This window comes from Puma concolor, chromosome E2 (assembly GCF_028749965.1).
Source record: "Puma concolor isolate L17-30 chromosome E2, mPumCon1.1.hap2, whole genome shotgun sequence".
Taxonomy (NCBI): domain Eukaryota; kingdom Metazoa; phylum Chordata; class Mammalia; order Carnivora; family Felidae; genus Puma; species Puma concolor.
Genome location: NC_141681.1, coordinates 1,993,058 through 2,018,525, shown reverse-complemented (window position 1 = coordinate 2,018,525; position 25,468 = coordinate 1,993,058). Strand labels below are relative to the sequence as shown.

The window sequence follows — 25,468 nt, the reverse complement described above, 5'->3', positions numbered from 1 at the left end:
CAGAGCTGGGTTAGGCCGATAAGCAAGCCCCTCCCCTCCACCCCCTCCTTTCTGCCTCCCCTGGACCGGAGGGTGTGGACGCTCAGAGCCTGGGTTTCTCTGGGTTTCACATGTGATTCTCCTCGATGCCTGCTAAGATTGGGGTTCTCGACCCATCTGACACACAAAGAAATGGAAGACCAGAAAGGGCGGGTGGCTACAGCAGAGCCATGCACGGCGCACGAGCAGGAAGGATACAGACGGGGTGGAGAGGGCGGTCTGCTGCAGGCCTGCCAGGGCTCCCAGGCGGGGGGCGGGGGGGGGGGGCTGTGTCCTAGACCCCCGGAAGTGGCAGGCACACCGCTTCCTGGAAGGAGGGGATGGCCACCGTGGGGGCTGCCGCAGCCAGAATCCCGGGCTGGAGGGCTAAACTCTGCAGGTGCACAGAAGTTACCCGCCTTCCCGAGGCTCAGTCCTCACCTCTGCAAGATGGAGATGTCATGGGGATACCAGGCTGGGCTCTGAGGGCGCCCAGGCCTCCTGCGAGCTGTTGAGCCTCGGTTTCCCCCATAAAATGGAACAGTGATGCCTACGGTGCGGGCGGGATGGGGGCAGGTGGTGGAGCGGGTGCGGCCTGGGCCAAAGCTGGGGTGTCACTGGGGTTGCGTGACAGAATGCAAGTGGAGAGGACAGAGGGTCATCTCTCCCCTCCTCGGTCGCCCTAGGCCTGCTTCCTGCCCGTTCCTCTTGGTGTCTGACTCAAGCCCCGAGGCTTTCCGCGTCTGCCCTGGGCGCTTGCACCTGTCACATTCTCCTGCCTCAATTTCCCTTTTCTCCATCAAGCCTCCGAGCTGCAAGTAAGACCCAGGAAAGGGGGCCCGGGGCCAGGTGGTCATGCCTCTGTCCTGCGGTGAGCCCTCCACTGGGGACAGGGCCTGGCAGGCAGTGGCAGATTCTTAGCCCCCAGGGAGGGCTCGGTGGGGGGAGTCTGGCATCGGGTGCTTGGACGCTTGAGACCAAAGACAAGGCCTCTGCTCAGAGCTCAGAGCTTTGGGCAGCCACAGGACCTCGAGTGGCCTCCCGCCATGCCATCCAAACCCAGCTTGTCTGCACCCCGCCCCCCCCCCCGCCGGCTCATCCTGCCGTCCTGAGCGCTGAGGAAGCCCCTGCCGAGGGCCCAAAACTTAAAGACACTGGCTCCTGCCTTTCCTCCGGTAACTTCTGAGGGACGCTCAGTGACTAGCCCAGTGCACAGAAGGACACTGAGGCCTAGGGGGTTTACGGGTCAGACCCAGGGCTGCGGCTCGAGCTCCCCACCCTGGGGGAGGAGGAAGAGGATGGTTATAGTGGGGGTTTCCACAAGTTGAGCTCTCTTGGCTTCCCTGCCGGCCTGGCGGCACCCGTGCTCAGGTCCAGGAAACCGAGGCCTTCCTGTGGTTCCGGGCAGTGTCCAGCTGTGGTCACCAGGCTGTTTCTCACCGGCTGTGTGACCTTGGGTGAGTCCCTTCCCCTCTCTGGGCCAAGGCGGTTGCTGCCCTGCCCTCCAGCTGTGGGAGAGGGACCAGAGCCCCAACGGACCCAGTCGGTAGGGCAGTTCCTGGGACCCAGGGGGTCAGATGGGGGCCCCATGCGGTGGGCGGTCCTCAGGGAGACTTGCTCCACCCCTCAGACGCTTCTCGTGAAGTGGGATCACTAAATCCTCGCGGGGTGGGAATGAGTGGGTCTGGGGTCCCTTCCTTTGGATGAACAGGGGTGTTCCACGCAGGGGCCAGGGGTGCCCCACCCCCTGGGGTCTGTCCTGCAGGAGGCCCGAGGGCAGCGGGGAGACCCTTTACCATTTGAGGGGTGGATTGAGTATATGCCAGGCCACCGAGGGGCTGTGGAGCCAAGCCTCAGGTCAGGACCTGCAGGGACAGAGCCCAGCAGGATGTCCCCACCTGCTGATTTTGCTGCTGGGGTTAGGGCCTGGAAAAGGCCCCAGGGAGGTCGGGGGACCCTGCAGGCCACAAGGTGGGAGGGCATGGGGCTCACCCCTACCCCCACCTGCCGTGCCCCCACACCCCCAGCCCTCTTTCACTTCAGGGGCCTGGCACAGCTCAGGCGGGCCTGGGACCACTGTGACCCTGAGATGGCTTCCTGCCTCGGTTTCCCCTCCTGTGCAGTATGCTCACGCCTGGCTCTTTCAAAACCAGACATTTTCCCAGAGCACAGAGGGAACCCCTACGCTCACTGTGGCGGCCCTGACGGTCAGGGGCAGGGGCGCCCAGGCCCCCGGGGGCCCCAGCCAGGCCAGCTGTCCCCCTCTGCCTCTTGGCTGTGCCGGCCGAAGCCCCGTCCGCCCGGAACTGTCTCCCGTCCGGGCCTCTGGCGGGCGCGGGTTTCAGCTCCTGTGATAACTCGGAAAGTTGAACTGGCCCCATTACTGCGCTGAGATGGTTGGCGAGATACGGCCTTGATAATGGGGGAGATACGGCGTCTCCGTGGCCAATAGCCCAGCCTCCCCACCCATTAACATTCCCCACCAGCGATCCGTCCCTGCCGCCTATCTCCTCCGTTTCCACTCCTCCCGCAGATAAGAATGGAAATTCTGACTTCATAGCTCACTGATTAAAGTGTCTGGATTTCTTGATAATACACAGATAAATTATGTTTTTGAAAAAGAAGGTAGGGAGGAGGGTGGGGATGGTGGGGGCCCTGGAGGGGAGCCCTTGGCCGCCTCTCCCAGCCTCTCCCGGCCCCCGGGGCCCGTCTGCACCTCCCAGGCCTCCCCAGGCCTCTGGACTGACAGTGTCCAGGGGCCCGGCCGGGGAGGGGAAGGCTCCGGCCTCCACTCACAAAAGCAGCAGGAGTCATCCTGGGGGACGGAAGGGCACCCCTGGCCTGGGGCATGAGCCTTTTTAGGGGAGATTTAAGGCACTCCGCCAGAGCAGGGGTCCGGACCTGCTGCCTGGGCTCAACTCTGGACATGCTGGCCTTAGTTTCAGCATCTGACAAATGGGCCTGCACTCCTCGAGAGGACGCAGCACCCAAGGGCAAGAATTTTGCCCGTTTGGGCGTCTGCTGACTCCCAGCACCCAGACCAGTACCTGGCCATACAGCTGGTGCCCAATAAATGTTGAGGGACCAAGTCGAGCTTCTCTTGCAGCTGGGGAGGTGGGGGGCTCCCGGCTCTCTCCCCCCACCATCCTCAGCCACCTTGCCTTCCTCAGCCTTCCAGCCCGCCTGCCACTTGTGACGGTCGGCGCCCAGATGGGACTATGGTGCCATCTCCGCGTCTGTCTGGATAAAGCCGCCTCCTTCAGCTGATCCGAGATCCTTCGATGATGGTAGCGCGATTAGCAGCGATTAGGGCCCGCGTGTGGCTAATCCTCCTGCTGAGGGACAGGTGCGGCGGCTGCGTGGGGGCCAGGCACCCATGGAGCTGTGCGCACCCCCCACTGTGTGAGTGGGGACACCAAGGCCCTGGGGGCATGCCTGGGGCTCCCAGCAGGTGCAGGTCTCCTGGCCACCCCCCCCCATCTCTGTATTTGTTTTTTAAGCAACTCCCAAGAAATGAGATTCTCTGTGATCCCAGAGACAGCAGGCGTGAGTGGGCAGTCGGCAACATTTCTGAGTGGTTCTAGGACCCCACAGTTGTAACAATCCTCATGGTGGTCTTTGTTAGGTAGCAGCTCCCTTTACTGAGTGCTTTCTGTATGCCAGGCCTGGGCTTGACCTCTGCTACCCTGTAGCATCCCAGCAGCCCTGGAAAGTTTACCTCTGACTTCGTTTCTTCTCTGAAGAGGACTCAAGGCTCAGAGAGGTTGAGCAACTCATCCAAGGTCACACAGCACAGTAGGGAGCGGTAGAGACTGACTTAGCCTCCTGGCCAAGGTCTGGATCTCCATCACAACTGAGGATCTGGGGGGTGTTTGTAGCCATAGCCCCCCCCTCCCCTAAAGGGTCTGCTCCCTCCATTTAGGGGAGAAAGGCCCAGGCACAGAGAGGGTGAGTGCGTGGTTGGAACCACACAGCCCTGCCTGAGATGAGCAGATGACAAGGTGCCTCTACTCCTGCTTATCTCTGGGGGTCATATCATCTGCCCCCAGAAAATAGGCTCCTTTGGTGATAAAATTGGTTTCTTCGTGTCTTTTGGGTTTTGGTTTGTTTCAATATTCTAAAGGAAGTCAGCTATTTCCAGTAAAATGGGTGCATATGTGGGGGAGGAGGATGAATGTAGTGTGCAGTGACCAGGGTTCAAATTCTGCCTCCTGGGTCGGTAGCCTGGGCAAGTGACTTCATGTCCCTGGACCTCAGTTTCCTTGCCTGTGCAATGGGCATAATCATAATTCTGGCCTCCTTAGCCTTTGAGGACAAAGGCAGGAGGGACGTGGGAGAGTGTCCCAGGCCCATGTGTAGCAGGGTGGGGGCGTGCCCTCCAGGGACATGTGCAGGGTTGAGGTCCCTGGGGCTGCCGAGCCCATACACCCTACGCGGAGCCTCCCAGAATTCTCCCTGGACTGCTTTCGGTGAATAGCTCTGGGTACAGAGCGCGGAGCCCCTGTCACACCGTGCTGTGTGTGGTTAGGTCTTTGGGAGTCTGGCTCCCAGAGCCAGAGGGAATACAGAGGGGATGTGGGGGTCCAGGCTGCCCCCCTTTGCTCTGGCTCACAGGCACGGCTCTGTTTTGAGACTCGGTTTCTGCATCTGTAACATGGGGCTGAAGATGCTCAGGTCCGCCCTGTAGGCCTGGTTGGGGGAGGCCTCTGGGTCCTGCCCAGCCTCTCCCACAGGGGCTCATAGGCCTTCTGGAGAGAGGGCTCGGCACCCAGTCTCCAGACCACTGGCCTCCAGGCCCTCCCCCCCACCCCCTTGTCTGTCCCCTCTCTGGGCCTCCCCGCCCCCATCGGAGGCCCTTCCGTGGAGCTGCAAGGGCAGAGGCACAGCTGCTGCTGGTCCCTGGCTGTGACCGCAGTCCCGGTACCCCCCACCCTTCCGGTCCGGGCCCAGGCCAGGGCTCCGCGTGCTGGACACAGCGGGAGGGACCTGAGCGAGGGAGGCCCCCACCCCTCAGTTCCCCGGCGTGGGGGGTGGGGGTGGGGTGTGTTCCACCCTGCCCCCCCACCCAAGAAAGAAAGAAAAGGGAACTCTGATAAAGGCGATAGGCGGGTGTGCTGGAGGAACCCTATCACCTTATCTATCTGCCTGCTCTCTCTGAGCCTGGCTGTTGTTCCCTTATCTCACCCACCAAAATGCCAGGAACAAAAGCGCCGTGCACATTCACACTCCCACCGCGAGCCCACCGCCCCGCAGTGCCTGGCGCCCCGAAAAAGGATGCCACTAGATCTGCTAGGGGGTTCGGGGCCTCTTAAAATCATCGGGGTCCTCGTCGGTAGTTTGCAGAGGAAGCCAAAACTTAGCCCTCCCTGAGAAGAAGCAGCTGAAAAGAAGTTTCCCCCTATAAGCCCTCCCTGGAGGAAGGGAACCCAGCCTTGGGATGAGGGGCCAGGTCCCAGCTGTGTGGCTGCGTCCTGGACACGTGACCCTGGGTCAGTCTCTTTCCCCCTCTGAGTCGTTCATAATGGGCGGGGTAGGGGGGAGTTTGAGGATTTAACGGAGCTTTAGAGGAAAAGGAAGAGCCGGTACTGTATAACCAAAGGCCTCCCCATGTGGCAAGTGGCCATTTTGTGTCCCAGACTTGGGTCTGGGGCAGGTCATCCAGAGCTTGGCACCCCCAGAACCTGCTCCCTCAGAGGCCAGAGCCCAGCCCCCCCCCCCAGCGCCCATCGTCCCGCCCAACCCCCTCCAGCACCCCTAGCCCGAGCCCCCAGAGCCCAGCGTCTTCCAAGCACCCAGGCCAGCCCCCTTCCCCGAGCTCCCCTGGCCCCCTGGCTCCCAGAGCCCAGCGTGCCACTCCCTCACCCCGCTGAACCCCCCAGCCTCCCCCAGCCCCCCGATCCCCCAGCCCAGAGCTCCCCTAGCTCCGCCCCCCCAGCCCAGGGTGCCCCCCCCACCAGGCTCTCCTAGTCCCGCCCCCCAGAGCACAGCGTACCCCTAGGCCATAACCCCACTCAACTGCTCCCCAGGCCCCGCCCCGGTGGCCTGGGAACCAAGGATCTGTGTCCCTGCAGCCAATGGGAGAGAACATGCAAATGAGCGGTTGTGAGGCCTGGGGATTGGCTGGGCTCCACGCGTGAGGCGGGGCCACCTCAGAGGGGGCGTGGCTCCTCGAGGAGGAGCCCTTAGTTTATGGAGTAGGGGATACTGTCTTGCCCGGACCTTGACCCCCTGATGGAAATCCCCCCAGCTCTGGAAGGGCCAGCCTTTCCGGGGCCTTGCTAGTGGGGCCATCCGTTTGCCCAGGCGCTTGGGGATAGACAGTTTGGCCTTTGGATGACTTCCTGCTGACCCTCAGGGCCCAGATCCTCACAGCCCCAATTAAGGGACCAGGACTTGGGCGTTCCCAAGATCACTCCGCCAACTCTGACTCCCAGATGGGAACACTGAGTTCAAAAATGGGGCAGGGCAGCTCCAGGCTGGCCAGCTTCGCCTGCCTGTGTCTGGGGCACCTCCAGACTCTGTGAATGCTGTCCCCCCCATCTCTGCCTTCCCCTCCGCTATGATTTTTATCCAGGACCTCACACTGCCAGGCTCGCGGCAGCACCAGGCTGCGACGGGGCCATGGTACCATTTTAATGAGTGACAGTCCCAACCCATTTGCCAAACCTGCTTTCCTATCAGTAGAGTGGGAGGGTCTGGTCTGCCTGCCTCTCAGGGCAGTCTCTGTGCCCTCTGACAAGGACCATCTGCTTCCTAGGCCTCAGTTTCCCCATCCAGACAATGAGGGCTGAGACAAGACTTTCTCAGGGGGTTCTTTAGCCTATCTGTGGTTGTAGTTTATTCTAGAAACTTGGGGTCTTTCAGATTTTCCATCTGCAGAAATTTACATGACAGGAGACGATTTTCTGCAGGAAGTGCTCAAGAAACTTTGGGTGTTCTCACTGTGTTCAAAGTCACTTTGCACCCCATAGTTTGTCTTGTCGGTAAGACGGGGCCTGCATAGGCCCAGCTGGCCTAGAGCCTGGCTGGAGCCGCCTCCGCCCCCCCCCCCCCCCCCATTTCCACGGCACCTGCAGGACTCCGTGACCTGAAACCCCAGTCACAGGCGTGGGTGTTTTTCAAAAATGCATAAGTGGAAAATAGCAGAGGGGCAAGGAGGGAACAGGTTTGGGCTGAGATCTAAGGAGAGGAAACAGGGAGGGGGCTGACGGACCAAAACCAGGCTGTTGCCCTGTGACCTCAGCCAAGCCCCTTCAGCCCCTTTAAGACAGGTGACAAAGCCTCCCAGGGCAGGGGTCAGAGGGACTCAGCACTCAAGGGTGAAAAGGCAGTGCATAGGAACCATCGCCCCAGAGGGGCACCCCAGCACCCACCGCAGACTCTCCACAAGGGGCCCCCATTCTGTAGCAGCTCTCTCTCCCCCAGGACAGTGCAGGGCATACAGCAGGTGCTCAATCAACTCTCTCAATTGATTTCAACCTCCCCGTGCCCTACCCCCCAGCCCCGGCCCAGGAAAGCAAAGCAAAACCAACGGAAAAAGGAAAGAAGAGTCAGTGCCTCCAAGTGACCACTGTCGTGTACAGAGCCCAAAAGCCCAGGGAGTAGGGGTCATAACCAGCAGACAATGAGGACCCGTCCCTGCAGCAGGGCCGAGGCTTGCTTTGTTGGGGGCTGACTGCGGGGGAACAGGGACAGCAGGCTGACTTCTGGACATCCTTGTGCGTTCGGGCCTCCAAACTTGTCTGAGTCCCTGGTGTTTGGGGGATTTTGTCGGGGATCCCCATGACCCTCACAGGGGCTCGGTCCCTGCCCCAGACTGGTGAGCCCCAGACCGGTGGGGGAGTAGAGAAGGAATACCAGGAATGAACGCTAAGGACGGAGGGTCCCCCTGTAGCTGGGGGACTGGGGTCCTGGCAGGCAAGGTGGCCGTTCTGAAGCCTACTTTAAGGAGGGACAGATGGTGGTAAGTGTTGAAAAGAGCATTCCAGGGAGAGGAACGGCAGAGGCAAAAGTCGCGAGCAGGGAACGAGCTACCGTGGTGGGGAGGAGAAGTGACCGCCCCCACCGTGCGTCGCACAGGGCTCAGTTCAGATGCCAGTGCCACCCCCAGGACACGCAGCGCCTTCCTGTGTGCCCTTAGCAGCCCGGGGCAGGCCCCGAATGTGGGGTAGGACACGGGAACGCACAGCCCCTCCCCTCCCGTCTCCTCCTCAGGGACCAGACTTCTCCTCTCCACTTACTCTATCCTGACCCTCAGGTCAGCAGCCAGACAGCCATCATCACCATGGTTCACCCTAGAGAGGTCAAGGCCACGGGCTTTGGAGCCGCACAGCCTGGGTGCAGATCCCAGCCCCACTACTCACTGGGTCCTTCCGGGCCAGTCACATAAGACCCTCAGGCCTCGGCCCTTCCGTGAGAGACCAACAGGGCCGAGCCCTGACAGGCAGCGAAGGTTGGCCAGGACCATTCATGGGACAGGTCAGCGTGTCTGGCCTCCCTCCTAGCCTCAGCACGGCCCCCAGCACCACCACCCTGTCCATCGATGCAGGACCAGGCCCCTGCAGGCCCCGGCCTCAGTCTCCACGGCCACCAAGTGGGGCAGAAAGTCGCGTATCTGTGGAGGGCTGTGCACGCATGTGTCTTTATCCCCTAGGATGATGGGAACAGGCACTTATGTGGCGCCTGCTGGATGCCCCACAGCACTGGACAGCAGACTTTTTATTTTTTTGTACTGTAGTGAAAGATCCCAATAGAAACTGTACCCATTGAGTACTAACCCCCCATGCTGTCCCCCCATCTCCTTCCTGGGCCCCTGGCAGCCTCCGTTCTACTCTGTCTAGAAATTTGAGGCTGATTTTCAGCCTCCAGTTTTCCGTTGAGGAAAGAAGCTTAGGGTGGGTGGAGGGTTTGAGCTGCAATGTGCCTCACTCCAGCTTCCTGGACTCTTCAGCTCGCTCTGGCCCCCGTGGGGACGAGGTGCCCCCTGGGCGGGGAGGTTCGGGCTCAACCCTGCAGAACCACTGACTTCCTGTGGGACCGGGAAGCCCCCTCCACTCTCTTGGTGCCTCGGTTTCCCCATCTGTGCAGTGGGGACAGAGTAGATTTGCTGCTTGGGACCTGGCCACACCCAACAGGGAAAAAGCCTAGCCCAGAGGCCCTGGCTTCTTCCACCCTGCGTGGCATCCCCCAGGGGCAGGAGACACAGCCTGGGGTGCTGGGCTCACAAGTCTGGACGCTAGTCTCCCAGGCCTGGGTGTGCATTCTGCTCCTCATCCAGAAAGAGCATCAGGACAGCCTGGCCCGGAAGAGGGGCCCCGGTGCCACGGTGTGAATGAAATCCTGAACCCAGGGCCCCGAGCCGGCTCTGGGGAGTCCCCACCTCTCGGGGATGCAGTGGCCATCCCCCTAGGTGAGGGGGGTGGTGTGGAGCCTAGCAGGCCGTAGCTCCCCCCGCTCCCCCCCCCCCCCCACCCATGGCAGGGCCCTGTCACACTGGAGCCCCGTCCCCTTCCAGGAAGCAATCTGCCTCCATCCATCTGACGTGTGGGCCCGGCGACGGCTCCATTAGCCCGGCCCCCGCTCCCATCCATCAGCCCTTATCGGCCCATCTGCAGAATCACTGCGGAGCCGGCCTGGGCGCCCGTTTTCTCGGGCCCTACTTCCCTGTCTCCGCCCCCGGGGCGGCCTTCCCGCCCGCCGGCCCGCCACCTCCCCCGGGTGCGCCGCGGTCTCTGCCCCGGCCACGTGGTGCGCGCCCCGCCCAGCAGTGTCAGTGATCGGCTCTGGCTGCGGCAATCTCGGGTAATCTATCAGCGGCTATCGGGCCCATCGGAGGGCCGGGAGCGGCCAGGCCCAGAGATGGCGCCAACCCCCAGCGTCGATAAAGTCTCCGGGTTCAGCGGTGATGAATGCTGAGTGAGCGCAGGCCGCGGATAGGATGTGGACTTGGCAGCCCGCAGCTCCGGCTGAAAGCAATCTCTCCCTGTCAGCCGGGCCGGGCTTTCCCAGGCCCGCTCCCCTTCTGTCTGCCTTGCCTGGCCCGGCCCCTGCCCCTGGGGACTCGGGCGGGGGCGGGGGGCCAGCCCACCGGCCCTGGGGAGAGACCCAGAGAGGGCAGGCTCGAGACGGGGGAGGGTCCCGAGTGAGGCCCAGGAGATGGCATGGAGCTGGGGGCTTCCCCGAGGGGGTGGCTGGCCCGGGCTCCCACAGCCCCAGGTCCCCCTTGCTCCCCACGGCGTGAATCAGAGCCGTCTGCCTCTTAGCCACCCATGCTCACCCCACCAAACGCTCCCGATACTTTACAAGCACAGCTTAAATAGCGCCTCCTCTGGGAAGTCCTCGCTGACCACCCACCCTCAGGCCCGTCGTCCTTGCCCCTCTCCATCCTGCAGCCATCCCTGCCCATCGTGGTACCTGAGGTGTGTGTCCCACCCTGGTGCTCCCGCTTGCTCACGGGTGCCCCGCTGGTGGAGGAGATCAGGGCGCTCCTGCGGATGAGCCCCTCCCCACCCACCCGCAGGGCAGCTCTGCCAGGTTGGCGGATCAGTGCCCATTTGCCGGATGCGAACACCGAGTCCCAGGCAGATGCCCCGGGCCCAGAGCCACATGCCCCCGAGCCACTGAGGCCTCCCATCTGCCTAGCTCTGAACGGCCACACGAGCAGCGCCCAGAGGCCGTGACGGGGCTGGGTGGGGGCTGGCGTGGCTGTCCTCTGCCTCAGTTTCCTCATCTGTACAGTGGAGCCGGTTTCTCTACGGGCTGGTGCTGATGAGGGTCCCGGTAGAGCTTCGTAAGCTGCCGAGGGCTGTGAACCCGTGTCTCGCGGATCAGAGCCAGAGAGAGCCATAGCTCCTGAAGGGACAGGGCCCCATTTGACACCCCTGCTGGTGTCCCTTCCCCACAGTGGGGAGGCAGATGGCCACCCCCCCCCCCCCCCCCGGGCAGAGAGGGCCTTCTGGCCTGAGCCCCAGAGTGAAAAGCTGGCGGAGCCTGGGTCCTGGCCTTGGGGAACAGACAGTCAGGGGCCAGACAGCGGTCACACAGCAACCAAGGAGCAGACGGGGTAGGAATACAAAGGTCTTCTCTGAGCCGCAGCGCTACAGAGCCAGGAAGAGGAACAGTGGCCTGGTGAGGGGAGAGACAAGGTCTCAGGCCCCAGAGCCACATAGACCTGGGTCGGGACCCCCAAGGGGATGGCGAGTGAAGCGTCCAGGGGAAGCAGGAAACACCGTGTGTAGGGCAGGGCCCAGGAAGGGGGGCAGGCGGGCCACCTGGCCACCCTCCTAGCTGTGAGGCCTTGGGCACGTCGTCACCTCTCTGTGCCTGTTCCCCGTCTGTAATGGGGCAGCCTTGAAGTCCCGTGTGGTCAGGTCCCCACAACCATGCCTGTTTCTCGTGCCCTGAGAGGCCTCTCAGGGCGTGTGTTCCAGGGTGCCAGGCTTACCCTGGGCCCCCACTGGGCGTGGCCGTGGGACCGGGGCAGTTAAGCCCCCCAAGTTCCGCCTGTCAGTTATGGGGCTGGCCACGGGAGGAAGTGGCAGTGGCTGAGGCCGGGATATACAGGACCCCTCTGGCGTCAGCACCCTGTCCCCTGCCTGGAGTCCCCACACCCACCCAGGCCCTAGGGACCTGAGCCTAGGTCCCCCAGGCCCTAGGGACCTTATTGGGGTTGGGGGACCGGCCCAGCCTATATTCTACCTGTGGGGACAGGTGGCATGCCCCGGTCCCCCAACCCCAATAAGAGGACTCAGACTCCAAGGCTCCCCTCTGCCCAAGCCCTCCGCCTCCCCCGGCCCACAGTCACCAGTACTCACTGAGCACTTACTGTGTGCCAGGCACTGCCCCAGAGCAGGGGTGCTGCTGGGCACAGCCAGTGAGCCTGCTAATCAAGTGAGCACCCTGTGAGCCCGTGGGCAGGGCTGGGGTCAGCAGGGCCACCGCCAGGAGCCAGACAGGTGCTGGCATGGGTTGTAGCCCCATGGCTTTCACACACATACAGAGAGAGAGAGAGAGAGAGAGAGAGAGAGAGAGCGAGCGAGCCAGCCCGGGAGGCATATGAGCAGAGGAGGGCAGGTGTCGGGCGAAAGCGTGACTCGGGAGATGGGTGTGACCTTGGAGTCCACACTGAAGGCCCCAAGGAAGGACCCAGGGAAGGATGAGGCCTGGAGGAGAGGGCAGTCACCGGGTAAGGGGCGCGTGAGGCCCCAGAGGTGATCCTCCTGCCCCTGGGCCTAGGACACTGTTGGTTATGGGGACACAGGGACAGGATGGCCACATGAGCATCCTTGCTGGCCCTGATCCCTTCTCCCACCTGCCATCTGCCAAGGGGTACCTGACAGTGAGTTCTGGCCATTGCCAGGCCGCCCGTGAGGGAGGAACGGGTGTGGGGAGAAGGGCCCAGGGAGGCTGGGAAGGGAGCACCGAGCCACACGCAGTGGGTTGGCTGGGGATGAGGGCCGAAAGGTGGCGGGTACCATAAACAGCCCCAGACCCTGACTGGCCCTGGGAGCTTGCGGGGAGAAGCAGGCGAGGATCCCCTGGCCGGCGGCTGCTTTTCTGCACGAGATCTGGCCACGGGGGCCCTGGCTTTTATTTGGGTTACGCGGGACCGTCCCAGCCATCTTTCAAGAAACGTTCCTTTGAAAGCTGAATCGCCCTTAAAAGGATGAATCTTGATGTATGTGAATTATTTCTCAGTAAAGTTTCAGGGTGTTAAAAGCTCAGATCCCAGTAGCTCTGGTCCGTCAGTCTGGCCTCTGTTCCCAGAGCGTGCAGGGCCCTGCCTGGCACTCTCCTGACACGGCAAGGTTTCTCTTCATGCCGAGGGCGTCTCCTTGCCCTGAGACAGCCCAGGGTGCGTCCGGGCTCCTCCAGCCTGGCCTACCTTGGACAGCACCAGTGTCCCCACCCAGCCCCCATGCGTGACCCCGGTGCTTGCGGGCCGGGCTGGGAGGCGGCATGGGTGGGGGTACGGCTCACCCCCGGACAGCAAAGCAGCTGAATTGACAGTCACTTATACACAGGATGACAGGGAGGGCCTGACCCGCCCCCCACCCCCATCCCCCGCTAAGGTATGTGGGTGGCAAGGCCTAAGAAGCAGACAGTCTAAGACCCAGATGTCTGGAAGAGGAGAAGTGAGCCTCGCGTTGCAGGGTGCATGCAAGCACCATCAGATGGACGCTTGGTGGGCTGCGCGGCCCCATCTCCCCTGTTGCAGGCGGCCCACTCAGGGAGTCGGGGAGCAGAAGCAGTGTCGGGGGGGCGGCTATGGGCGCAGAGGGTTCGGATGCCCGTCCTCCCCTCTGTGGGCCAGGGCGCCCGCTCGAATAAGCCAAGATTATCTCGCCAACATCCTCTTGTGGTCGCCCCAGCTGTCGGCGGGCTGACCCTGGGTCAAAGAAGCCGCTGGCGGGTCACAGCGGGGGCCTACGGCCCCTCCCAGCCTGAGCCCCTCGTGGCCCCTGGGCCTGCCCGGCCTGCGTGGGAAGAGCTGGGGGCTGAGGGCTGAGGAGGCCTTGACCGGGCGGAGGGGCAGCGCGGCCGGCAGGGGCGTGCAGACGTGGGCTGGCGGCGGGTGTGGACTGGGGGTGAGGTGGACCCGCGGGGAGAGCCAGGCTCCACGCAGTGTGTGCGCCGGGCCCCCCCAGAACTCCATGTCCCTCCCGGGGAGCCCCTTCCCCTTCGGGGCTGTGAGCTCCTAGGCGGCAGTGGGCCGGGAACCCGCCTCTATCCTAAACGTCAGAGAAGCTGACGGTCTCCAGTGAATGAACTGCTTCCCCCAAGCCTTGGCAGTGTTCGCTGGGGGCCTAGAGCCTGCCCCTTGACCCCCACTGTGCTCGCCCATCTCCCTCTGTGGCCCCGCCGCCCATCAGCCGTGCGAGCCCGGCCTCACAGGCCCTGGACTGTCCGGGGCTGCTCTGTGCTGTGGGGACACACTTGCCCTTCGGCAGCGCCCGTGCATGGGGCTCCCCTCTGCTCCTCCGGGGTGTGCCCCCCTCCGAGCCCTGTTCAGCACCCCCTCCTTCCAACTTGCTTCTCTCTACCCACCTGGGCCTGGGAATTGGCTCAGCTGCTTGTCAGCATTGTGTGTAAGGCACGAGTCACCGGGCCCCGAGGGGCTGCAGGTGGGGGGTGCAGCTAACAGGCCAGAGCAGCCACGGCCCCTGTGTCCTGGGCCTCAGTGGCCTCCTCCATCAGTCACCAGCTGGATTAGACACCCTCCTCCCCGGGAGGGGACTGAGAGCATCCAGTCCTCCTTGCCAGGGCCGGGGAGGGAGTACTTCCCCGGCTTCAGACCCAACCCCGGCTGCCTGGGGGACCTGGGCCCCTGGGACCGCCAGCCACGGCCCCCAGTCGCCCAGAGCTCCCACAGCAAGGCCCCCAGAGGGGAACAGGGCTGTCCCCTCCGTGGCCTGAGCCACCCACTGCCCCCCGGTGGGAAAGTCTGAATCTGTTGCTATTTTCTCTCTGTTATCGGGGCCTTATCTGGCCACCGTGTGCCACCCAGAGGTCAGGGTCCCTCTCCGGGCAGCACCGTGCCCCCGCCCACCCAGCGCCCCGTGCCTCGGGCCTGCCCACCAGCTGCCCAGGGCTGGCGAGACAGGAGGCCAGGCCTTCTGCCGGCCTGGGGGGAGGTCCTTCCCTCCTGCCCGCACTGTCCCCCCGCCAGGCCCCAGCTCTGTCCACCAGTCCCCCTCCCCCCAGAGGGCAGGTGTGGCGCCCCCTGGAGAGTTGAAACAAATAACAAGACTTGTAATAATAACCTGTCTGTGCTCAGCACCCACTGGCACCACCTTGCTGAACCCTGACCCCAGCCGGTGACGTGACATCCCTTCTTTCCGTGCGGAAACCAGGCTCGAGGAGGTGTGGCTTGCACCAGGCCACCGGCCTCAGCCTCCTGCTGTGCCTCCTGCCTGGGATGCTTTTCCCTGGCCCAGCTGCAGGCAGGCCCGTCCCCTTCCAGAGCGCCACTCACCGGTCGCCTCCTCCAGGAAGCCTTCCCTGACTGGCACCTGCACCTCTCCTTCGGGGCAATGGCCGCTTGCATTTTTCACTTTGCTTTCTCGGGGGTGGGGTGTCTGGGTTGCCGTGGGGTCTCCAGGGGCCTGGTGCGGAGCCTGGCAGTCAGTGAACCCAGGTTTGACAGGTTAATGACCGAGTCAATGAGTAAGCGAGGCCATGGGAGGCGAGGGCCGCCAGCACTCCAGCTGTGCCTGCTGCCCTCTCTGGGAGGCTGGACACGGGGGCGGGGGAGGGGGAGGGCCACGTGGCCCGGCAGTGTCCACCCCCCCCACCAGGCCCGGAGGCCTGCCTTCAGGCAGGAGGGGCTCCTGGGCAGGTGTCCCACCTCCGTTTTATCCTCTGTAAACGGAATATAAGAAGGACCCACGAAATCGGCAGGCCCACGTGGTGGGGCCTCAGGTAAACACTCGCACCCGTAGTCAGGCCCCGAGTCAGGGGAGGGGCTCGTGGGGACTCCGCCCCTGTTCTTTCACATGTTTCCAGCGGTCTCGGGGTGCAGGCACAATCACCCCCATTTGATATGGGTGCAGCCTGCAGGGACTTTGCCTAGGACCTCCGGACTCCCCGTCCAGTGCTCCGTGACACCGTCACCTGCACCCCGCCTGGGAGGTCCACCTGGGGGCCAGAGTCCGGGGGAGGGGGGTTTGTCCCCTTCACGCACATGAGCTCTGGCTTTCTTAGAGGTGGTCATTCAAAAGGCCCCCCCCCCCCCCGCCCCGCATCAGCTGCCTCGCCATCAAAGCCAGGAGGGGCTATTAATCGTGCAGCTTGGGGACTCGGAAGGGAGAGGGGGACCATCCCGCTGCACCAAGCCTGTCTCCGTAATTCAGTCTTAAAGCATGAAAAAAGGGAGTTGATGAAATTCTGCTATCAGTGCCGAGCCAATATGCAAAATATCTCACCCCAATCAAATAGCTATTATGTTTGCATTTCCATTCCGGCGTCCGGCTTAATGAGCAGGAGCCGAATCGGCGCGGGGTGTCTGCTCGCCGTGATAACCGAGGGGCTCCGGGCCGCGGGGGCAGCGCAGGGACCGCCGTCATCACCCGCGGACGCCCCCGGACAGGTGTTCAGCCTTGGGCGCCAGCCTCCCCGCCCTGCCGGGCCCTGCGGCCAGCGTCACCCTCCATCCTGGTCTCTGGACCTGGGGACAGTGGAGGCAGGTGCGGGGCCGCCCTGGTGCAGGGGAGGCCTATGCCTGAGCCAGCGTCCGCAAGGGTGGCATGTTTGGGGAGGGCCCTGTCCTGCCTGTCCCCACCACTGCTTCCTCGGGGCTGGCGGGAGGGGGGGAGGGCATGGGCAAGTCGGTTCACCCTGCTGGGCCTCAGCTTATTCATCTGCAAAGTGGGCGTGACCTCTGGGCAGTGTCAAGAGGGTCGGAGGAGGAGACCTGCCCGTCCTGACTGCCCCACACCCCACGCCACCCCCTCCCCCCGTCCCAGGCCCTGCTGTGCAGCCAGCGATGGTGACTGATGACGGTGACGGCCTACACTTGGCGCGTGCTTACTCCGTGCCAGGCCCTGAGCTGAGCTCAGCGTGGATGAGCACCACATTTCATGTGACGGAGGAGCTGTGCTGGTTTCCCCAAGCACAGAAAGGTAGAGCTACTTGCCTGAGGTCCACACAGCACAGATACCTGCCCTGCCTTGCCGTGGATAGGCCTGGCCTACCTGCTGGGGCCTCTGGCCAGAGAGTGTCCCCCAGGGGCCAGGCGGGGGCCATCCCTAGCGCAGGGCACCCGGGGAGGAAGCTGTGCCTCCCTGAGGTCTGGCCAGCGGAGGAAACTTCCTTCCCTCCCAAGCCCCCGGTGGAGCGGGACCCGGGAGCCCCCCGTATGACCCCAGGGCTGTCCCCGGGGGCGAGATGGCACGCTCCCGGGGTGCCGAAGCAGGCATACGGCAGCCTTTCCCAAGACACGTCCCGTCTGCAGGCTCGGAGCGATTTGCTGGCTGGCGGTCGTCGCCCGCATTATCAGAGCGGCTTTAATTGTGCCGGAACTGAATTAGCTGCGTTGGAATAAATTGCCGCAGCCCGGCAGCCTCTTTCTTTACGCTCATCGTCACGCCTTTGTGCAACGGGAGCCTTTGTTCTCCCATAAGCGGACCCGCCGCGAGCTTGGAGCCTCCCTGGGTGGCTGAGGCCCACCTGAGCGAGCCGGAGAGTGGGGAGTCGGGGCTGCTGTCCCGGGGTCGGGCAGGTGTGGGGAGGCGTGTGCCGGCTCTGCCCCAGCATCGGCCCCAGGGCTCTGGTCGCTGCCATCCTTGAGAGCAGCAGGTGGCTTCATACCCACTCACCGGAGCAGGCAACCGAGTCCCCGAAGTGCGATGGCCATTGAGCAGGAGGGAGCGCAGCTGGGGGGCCTCCCCTGACGGCTCTAGGTGAGCCCAGAGGGCACCAGCGCTTCTCGAAAGGGTCCGGCAAAGGGCGGGCCCCAGAGGCCTTTGCGCTGCCTGCTGAGGCCGGGATGGCCGTGGTGACCGGCAGTACCTGCCCGGGGCCAAGCCCACGGGCGGGGAGGTGGAGGGACTAGAGGCCAGCCTCCACCGCAGCCTCTGTTTTCCTGCCCGGATGCCAAGGGAGCCCACGGCAGGCCAGGCCTCCCACCTGAGCCAGGGCACGTTGGGCCAATCTGGGCCATGCCCCGTCTACCTGAGAGCCTCCCCTGCCCACATGGGTGCATTGACACGGGAGCGCAAGGCCTGGCCTGGGGCTGGTTCTGTGTGGTCTGAGCCCGGCCACGGCGTACTGAGCCCCTGCCCGCCTCCTGTAATCACAGCGCTGTTGTCTGGGTGAGGAGGCTGGGACTCCGATCCCGAGCTAGAATCCAGGGAGCTGCAGGCAGGAAACTCCCTGCCTGGGACTCTCTAAGGCTCCCCAGTGCCTCTGGGATTAGCATCCACTCCTCCCCTGGCCTCTCTCCAGCCTCCAAGCTCTTCCTCCTTTCCCACACCCAGCTCTGTCCAGTCCCCAGGCCCTCTGTCCAGTCCCCCAGCTGTATGTCCAGCCCCCAGGCCCTCTGTCCAGTCCCCCAGCTGTCTGTCCAGTCCCCAGGCCCTCTGTCCAGTCCCCCAGCTGTATGTCCAGCCCCCAGGCCCTCTGTCCAGTCCCCCAGGCCCTCTGTCCAGTCCCCAGGCCCTCTATCCAGTCCCCAGGCCCTCTGTCCAGTCCCCCAGCTCTGTCCAGTCCCCGGGCCCTCTGTCCAGCCCCCAGCTGTCTGTCCAGCCCCCAGGCCCTCTGTCCAGTCCCCGGGCCCTCTGTCCAGTCCCCCAGCTGTTTGTCCAGTCTCCAGGCCCTCTGTCCAGTCCCCCAGGCCCTCTGTCCAGTCCCCAGGCCCTCTGTCCAGTCCCCCAGCTCTGTCCAGTCCCCGGGCCCTCTGTCCAGCCCCCAGCTGTCTGTCCAGCCCCCAGGCCCTCTGTCCAGTCCCCAGGACCTCTGTCCAGTCCCCCAGCTGTCTGTCCAGTCCCCCCAGCTGTCTATCCAGTCTGCAGGCCCTCTGTCCAGTCTCCAGGCCCTCTGTCCAGCCCCCCAGCTGTATGTCCAGGCCCCAGGCCCTCTGTCCAGCCCCCCAGCTGTCTGTCCAGTCCCCCCAGCTGTCTATCCAGTCTGCAGGCCTTCTGTCCAGTCCCCGGGCCCTCTGTCCAGCCCCCAGCTGTCTGTCCAGCCCCCAGGCCCTCTGTCCAGTCCCCAGGCCCTCTGTCCAGTCCCCGGGCCCTGTGTCCAGCCCCCAGCTGTCTGTCCAGCCCCCAGGCCCTCTGTCCAGTCCCCAGGACCTCTGTCCAGTCCCCCAGCTGTCTGTCCAGCCCCCCCAGCTGTCTGTCCAGTCTCCAGGCCCTCTGTCCAGCCCCCCAGCTGTCTGTCCAGCCCCCAGGCCCTCTGTCCAGTCTCCAGGCCCTCTGTCCAGCCCCCCAGCTGTCTGTCCAGCCCCCAGGCCCTCTGTCCAGCCCCCCAGCTGTCTGTCCAGCCCCCAGGCCCTCTGTCCAGTCTCCAGGCCCTCTGTCCAGCCCCCCAGCTGTCTGTCCAGTCCCCAGGCCCTCTGTCCAGTCCCCAGACCCTCTGTCCAGCCCCCCAGCTGTCTGTCCAGCCCCCAGACCTTCTGTCCAGCCCCCAGGCCCTCTGTCCAGCCCCCCAGCTGTCTGTCCAGTCCCCAGGCCCTCTGTCCAGTCCCCAGACCCTCTGTCCAGCCCCCCAGCTGTCTGTCCAGCCCCCAGGCCCTCTGTCCAGTCTCCAGGCCCTCTGTCCAGCCCCCCAGCTGTCTGTCCAGCCCCCAGACCTTCTGTCCAGCCCCCAGACCCTCTGTCCAGCCCCCCAGCTGTCTGTCCAGCCCCCAGGCCCTCTGTCCAGTCCCCAGGCCCTCTGTCCAGTCCCCAGACCCTCTGTCCAGCCCCCCAGCTGTCTGTCCCCTCTGAGATCTGCTGGCAGGAGCCCTCCCCTGTTGTCGCTCTCTTTCTCTTTCACTTGCCTCCCTCCCTCCCTCACGGCATTTATCATTTGCTGTTGTTTTCTGTTTGGGGCCCAGTGGGGCCGGAAGTCCCCTGCAGAGTCCAGGTGTGCCCGGCACCGTGGCCTCCTAGAGCGGCGTCTGCCCCAGCTGTCGCCACACCAGGAACACTTAGCGTTCGTCACTGTCGCGGGCCACCATCTGTCCGTGACCAGGGAGGTGAGCTGAAACGCAGACACGCCACCAGCTTGCCCACCTCCCTGCTCCATGGAAATTGCCAGATGGGGAAGGTCAGCCTGGAAGCTCGGTCACAGTGCTGCCCGTTGTGTCGTAGCCTCGCGCGTCTCCGCTGCCAGGAGCCAGCTCCTGTGGCCCCTGATGGACGCTGGTGCCAGGTTTCACCCCGGGGATAATATGGCAAAGGCGGGGAGTGAGTGAGGGCAGCGGGAAGAACACTAGGGCTTTGGTGAGAAGCCCCTGAAATGGCAAATTTTGGTCTCTGTTTTTCTGGGGAGAAGCCACTGGCTTTCACCACATCCCCACGGGGGTCATGAAGTACAAAAGGTCAGGAACCACCGGCCACAGAGGCACAAATCCCAGGCGAATCTCCATCTCTTGCTGCTTGCTTGCCTCCAGGGACGGGGAGCTCAGCCTCTGAGAGGTGGACGCTCCATTCCGCATGCCTCAGGTGCCTTCTGTCTCCAACGCCAGCAAAAGCAAGCCCCATTCTGCCCCCGCCGTCGTGCGCTCCCATCACATGGATTTGCGGCTGTCTTCGTGGCTTCCAGATGTTTCTTCCTGCTCGGTTTCCTCTTCCTCAGCGGCAAGAGGGCCTGGCTGCTGTGGGGTCTGTGGCCTGGGCCCAGAAGGGCACCCCCTCCATCCATCCTGAGTAGGAGGAGCGGGGGGGGGGGGGGGGGGGGGGGGTGGTCTGTGAGTCAGGCCCCTCCCCCACGCCACACCCGGAGGACGGGCGTCATCTCTACGGTGACTGACAGGGTGGGGGGGCGGGGCAGGAGGCAGCTCAGCCCCAGCACCTGTCTCCAGCCCTCGGGGCCCAGGCTGAGTCAGCCGGAAGGGGCCTGGGGAGACGGGGAGCGGAATAAGGATGGACACCTGTTCCCCACTGTCCCTCTGCCCGCCCCTCTGGACCCACTGGTCTGACCTCAGGGACACGGTTGCTGCCCTGACTGGGGGCACCTCCGTGGCTCTGGCTTCCCCACTCTCCTGAGAGGTCTCTGGGCTGTGGGCCCACCTTGTCGGCTGTAAGGGGGGCTCTGTGGAACCCCCCCCTGCAGGAGCCTCCCGGGGAAGGTGGGATTGGAGTCAGGTGCCCCAGGCCTGCGGCTCTCCGCCCCCAGAGGCTGCAGACACCTGTGCCCCCACCTGTGCCCCCTCAACCACTTATTTGTTCAGCCAGGTTTTCTGAGCACTTCCGTGCGCCGGACGCGGGGTCCACCCGCAAGCTCCCGAACCTCGGTACCTGAGTGTGGGGGGCTTCTCGGAGGAGGTGTCCTGGGCCCAGGAGAGGGTTACCCTCCCGTCTCAGGGGCCCTGAACCCCCGGAAGAGTGTCCCTATGGGTCGGGCGAGGGCTGTGCTTCATGCAACCCCCAGAGGGCCCCCCCCCCGGGCCAGAGGGGGCACCACTGCTGCTCGCACAGCGTGGAACAGAGTGCAGGGGAGAGCACGCTGCCCCCGGTGCTGGGGAGACCAAGGAGGGGCTGGGACCACCGTCCTGGCGAGAGGGGCCCGTGGGCAGGCCGCGGTTGACGGGACGGCCGGGACGACCCCAGGTGCTGGGGCTGTCGCGGGACTAGGGCTGACACAAGGGTGAAGTGTGCACAAGTCTTGGGGGCACCCCCCACGGCCTCTGACCCTGCGGGGCGGCCGAGCCGGTGCCGGGAGGGGGTCAGGCCGCCCCACGGAGCCTTACGGATTCCCTTCGGGCTGTTGTGCAGGTTCCCTCGGAGACCCGGAGACTGCAGAAGAGGACGCCGGCCTCCTGGAGCAGGAGGCTGGAGCCGTGGGGCCCGAGGCCGCGGGAGAGCCCGAGCCCCTGAGCCCTGCCAGTGCAGGTGAGTCGCGGTGGGCGTGCCACGGGCCCGAGTCTGACCCCTGTGTCGCACCCCCCGCCCCCCACCGCGTCCTTGCCTGTGACTTCACGGAGCCAGGTCCTTCTGGGACTCGGTTTCCTCACCCATGAAGTGGGTGTTAAGCTTGGCGGTGTCTGTGGGCCGACTGCTCCGCAGTTTCCCACCAGGGCGCTGACGCCCCGGGGACACACGCCACTGGGCACGGGTCCAGCCCCTTCTGGTACCGATGGGGAGACGGAGGCCCCGCTGGGGAGGTCTAGCCCAGGTCGTGGGCCACTGAGTGACCTTGAGAAAGCCGTGCCGTCTCCAGCCTCACTTTGCCCTGTGTGGAACGGGGACAGTGAGTCCTTACCTGGCTGTGCCAACTGCTCAGCACACATGGTCTCAGTACAGAGCAGGCTGTAAGGTGAGGTACGGTACCCCATTTTACACCCGAGGGAATGAGCCCAGAGAGGTTAAGAGGCTTGCCCCTGGACACACAGCCTGTAAGCACCCAGGCAACGATCTGACCTGACCCTAGGTCTGGATTCAGGTTGATTCCCCTTCGTGCCCAATGCTTGCTCCCCCCCCCCCACCCACCCACCCCAGGCACCTGGAACCTTTCTTTGGACCCTCCTGGTGGCAGTTTCGTGGGCCAGAGGTAGTGCTGGGGGGTGGGGTGCCTGGGCATGCGCTAACCACCAGGAGGCCAGCTCTGGCCTCAGGGCGAGGGCGGCTTCCCTAGCGAGCTGTACCCCCGGGCCCCCAGGGGGAGGGGGCTCGCTGAGGCGCTGGGGGCGGCCTGCTTTCCTGAGGAGAACACTCAGGTTGCGAGACTAGTGGGGGTGTGGTCTGGTGCACCTCTCCCCGCCCCCACCCTGCTGCCCATGGCCCGTGATCTTATCCCCATTCAGCACCTCGACGCCCTTGCACACAGAGGATGCGCAGAGAAGGGGGTCCCCGGGCGGCAGCACCTGCCCGTGCAAAGGCCCTGAGGTGTAATATGGCGAGTGGGCAGCAGCCTTCTGCGGGGTGGGGGTGGGGCCGGGGCACAGAGACCCCAGGCAGAGCGCGGGGACCGCCCCCCCAGCATCTCCCAGTCTCAGAGCATCATCGTCCCCCCTGGGATGGCCACAGGCCAGGAGTCCAACAAGCCTCGTGCTCTGAGACCTGGCGGCCCCTCGGTCCCTTTCCCCAGTGGCAGGCCCCTCAGGGGTGGCCCCTCGGCCCACCCAGAGACAGTGGCCGGGGTGCCGGGTCAGGGGCCCGGCCTCCGGTGCCGGCTCTTGTGCATCATTACTATCTCCGCCACCATCATCGGCATCATGTCTGTCCCCGGGGCCCGTGCTCCTGCCCTGCCTGAGCCTCGGTCGCTGGGTCTGGGCGGCCGAGCCTGTGGCAGTGCGCCCGGGGCCCCCTTATCGCCACCGCCATCACCACCGCTGTTAGGTGCTGTGTGCTAATGGGGGCGCCCCGATCTACCAAAGGGCAAGTGGCTGTTACTGGTGGACTTTGACCCCGGTGGCTTTCCAGGGGAGCCGGGCCCCTTATCTGATCTGCTCGCTGGGGCTGCACGGGGTGGGTGGGGGCGGGGCCGGGGAAAGCGCTGGAAAAAACAGCCGGGGTTGCACCTGGCACAGGCCGCGGTGATAACGCAGCGATGGGCGAGATAAGGCGGAGGGGAGCGAGCTCTGCCTCTCGGGCGGGCCCAGCGCGGCTCCCGCGCGATGGCTGGGGCTCGAATGCCAGCCGCGTTGATTTATAGCCAAAAATAATAGGACTTTTATACTGTGTGATTGATTTATTTGATGTTAATCACAGCCCTTATCTTGGGTATTAATAATCTGCCGGGCGTGTGACGTCACCAAGGGGGGGCTTTTATGGGAGCTCATCGATTGGGGGCTGCGTGGTTATCAGGCCCAGCAGGGAAGGCAAATATGCCCTTTGGGCTGGACCCGGGTGCCGGGCCCGGCTGCAGGGGCCCCCAGCTGCTGGCGGAGGAGACCAGGGAGCCTGCACGGCCGCCCGCTGGCCTGGGTGTGCCCGTGAGGCCACCCTGCCCTCTAATTATTAGCGGCCACTGGAAGAGCAATTGTTGCTGCAATTAATGAGGGGATGAGGGGCTCGGAAGGCCAAGGAGAAAACTGAGGAGTCTGTGCCCCCATTAGCGCAAGCCCGGTGTGGAGGGACCTCGGGCGCGCGCTCACCGCCTGGGTCTCGGTGTGCCTCCTGGCCACGGGGGGGGGCGGTGGGGAGGTGGGCGATGCGGTGCCCGGAGGTGGCGGGGCCTGACCGTGTTTTCCTGTCCGCAGACGCCAATCCCCCGCCCCCACCATCGCCACCACCCGCCACATCCCCAGGACGCCCCGAGATGGAGGGGCAGGAGCCAGAGGCCAGGCTGGAGGAGGAGTCGGGCAGCTCCTGGAGCGGGCCAGGTAACCACACCCACAGCCGGGGGCTGCCGTCCTGCCGGCGGGGGGGGCGGGACGGGCCTCGGCTTCCGGCCGAGGAGGTTGGTGGCGACCCTCCGGGCCGGGCCCGTGCCCGTTCCGAAGTCCGGGCAGCCTGTGGGGCCGGCGATAGCGTGGGAGGAGGCCACCAAGCCCTGCCGATGCCCAGAGCTAAACCCCTTGCCCACGCGCTCTGAGGGCTCCCAGGAGGCAGTGTGCCTGGCTGGGGGAGAGGAGCAGGTGGTGAGGCCAGCGAGAGGCATCGCAGGAATTGGGAGCCACGGAGGTGGATGCCTCTGCGTCCCAGCTGGGCTGGGGGTTCAGGCCTGTGCAGGGTGGGAGAGGGCCCACCCCCCCGGCCCCCGGGTGGCCGCAGCCACAGGGTCGGGGGGCAGGAGTTGGCTCCCAACTGCCCGGTGCTGGAGCAGGGGAGTGTCTGAGGGAGGATTTGTGCTGCCCATCCCCCTGCCCGAATTCTGACTTCGGAGGTCCTACCAGATGGTTCTCCCTGTGCTCCTAGCAGTGCAGGGAAAGCTGGGCGTGTCTGCTGTTTCTGTTTGTTCCGGGAACGCAGGGTGGCGGGGGCGGGGTCGTGGGGCCGCGTGTCTGTGCGTCAGCGAGGGTCGGCGGGCACGGTCTCGGTGAGGGGACGCCGTGCACTTGGGCCAGGCGTGCGTGGATGCAGGAAGCATTCATTGAGTGCTTGCTGAGTACCCGTCTTCTAGCTGTGAGCAAACAGTCCTCAGGGAGGTTGCACGAGCAGCCCGGCGAGGCTGTGGCCGGTGGAGAGGAAGCACCCAGGTGGGGCAGGGACAGGCTCTGCCAGGGCAGAAGGGACCCGAATCCCTCCTCTGAGGGCCCTCGGGGGCCGAGATAGGAAGGGTGTCAGAGATGGTCTCCCTCTAGGCTCAGGCTGAAAGTCCATGTGGACCTCTTGGGGGGCAGGGGAGGGGGTGTCCCCAAGCCTCGGGAGAAGAGAGCCGTGATTGACTAGTGATGTCTGCCACCGGCTCCGGCGTAGATGTGGGGACACGTATGCCCCCCGGTTCCCCTCGTGATTTAACACAGCCCGTCCCACACAGGGACGGTGTGGGCAGTCTGAGGCTGTGGGAAGGACGGGGTGGCCTGTCGGTCGCACCAAGATGGCAACCCCACATTTTCTGTGCCCTCTCATTCTCTGCCCTTTCCACCTGGATGGGCCACCGTGTTGCCCAGGAGTGGAGCACCCTGGGTAGGACGGTGCTAGGGGTCCCCTCTGCTGCCCCCAGCTCAGCAACACTGCTTCCCTTCAAAACGGACTTGGCCGCCACCCCCCCTCTTGGGGACCTGTTGACGGCAGAGGAGGGGCCCCGGGTGCCCTGGCAGAAATGTGCCCGCGGTGTGGCCTGTTCCCACCAAGGAGCGCCTGGCAAGGGACAGGCCACAGGGCCACGTGTCCTTGAGGTCCTCACGGCCCTCAGAGCTGAG

The 25,468-nt window shown here is 64.5% G+C and overlaps 1 protein-coding gene across 1 annotated transcript in view; it reads left to right on the top strand.

The window, feature by feature from the left end:
* ZFPM1 (zinc finger protein, FOG family member 1) overlaps window positions 1-25,468 on the top strand; it is a 70,816-nt gene that overhangs the window by 11,270 nt on the left and 34,078 nt on the right. Inside the window, 2 exon segments of the mRNA XM_086690879.1 lie at window positions 21,438-21,554; window positions 23,864-23,986. Of these exon segments, the coding sequence (XP_086547005.1) occupies window positions 21,438-21,554; window positions 23,864-23,986 (240 nt within the window).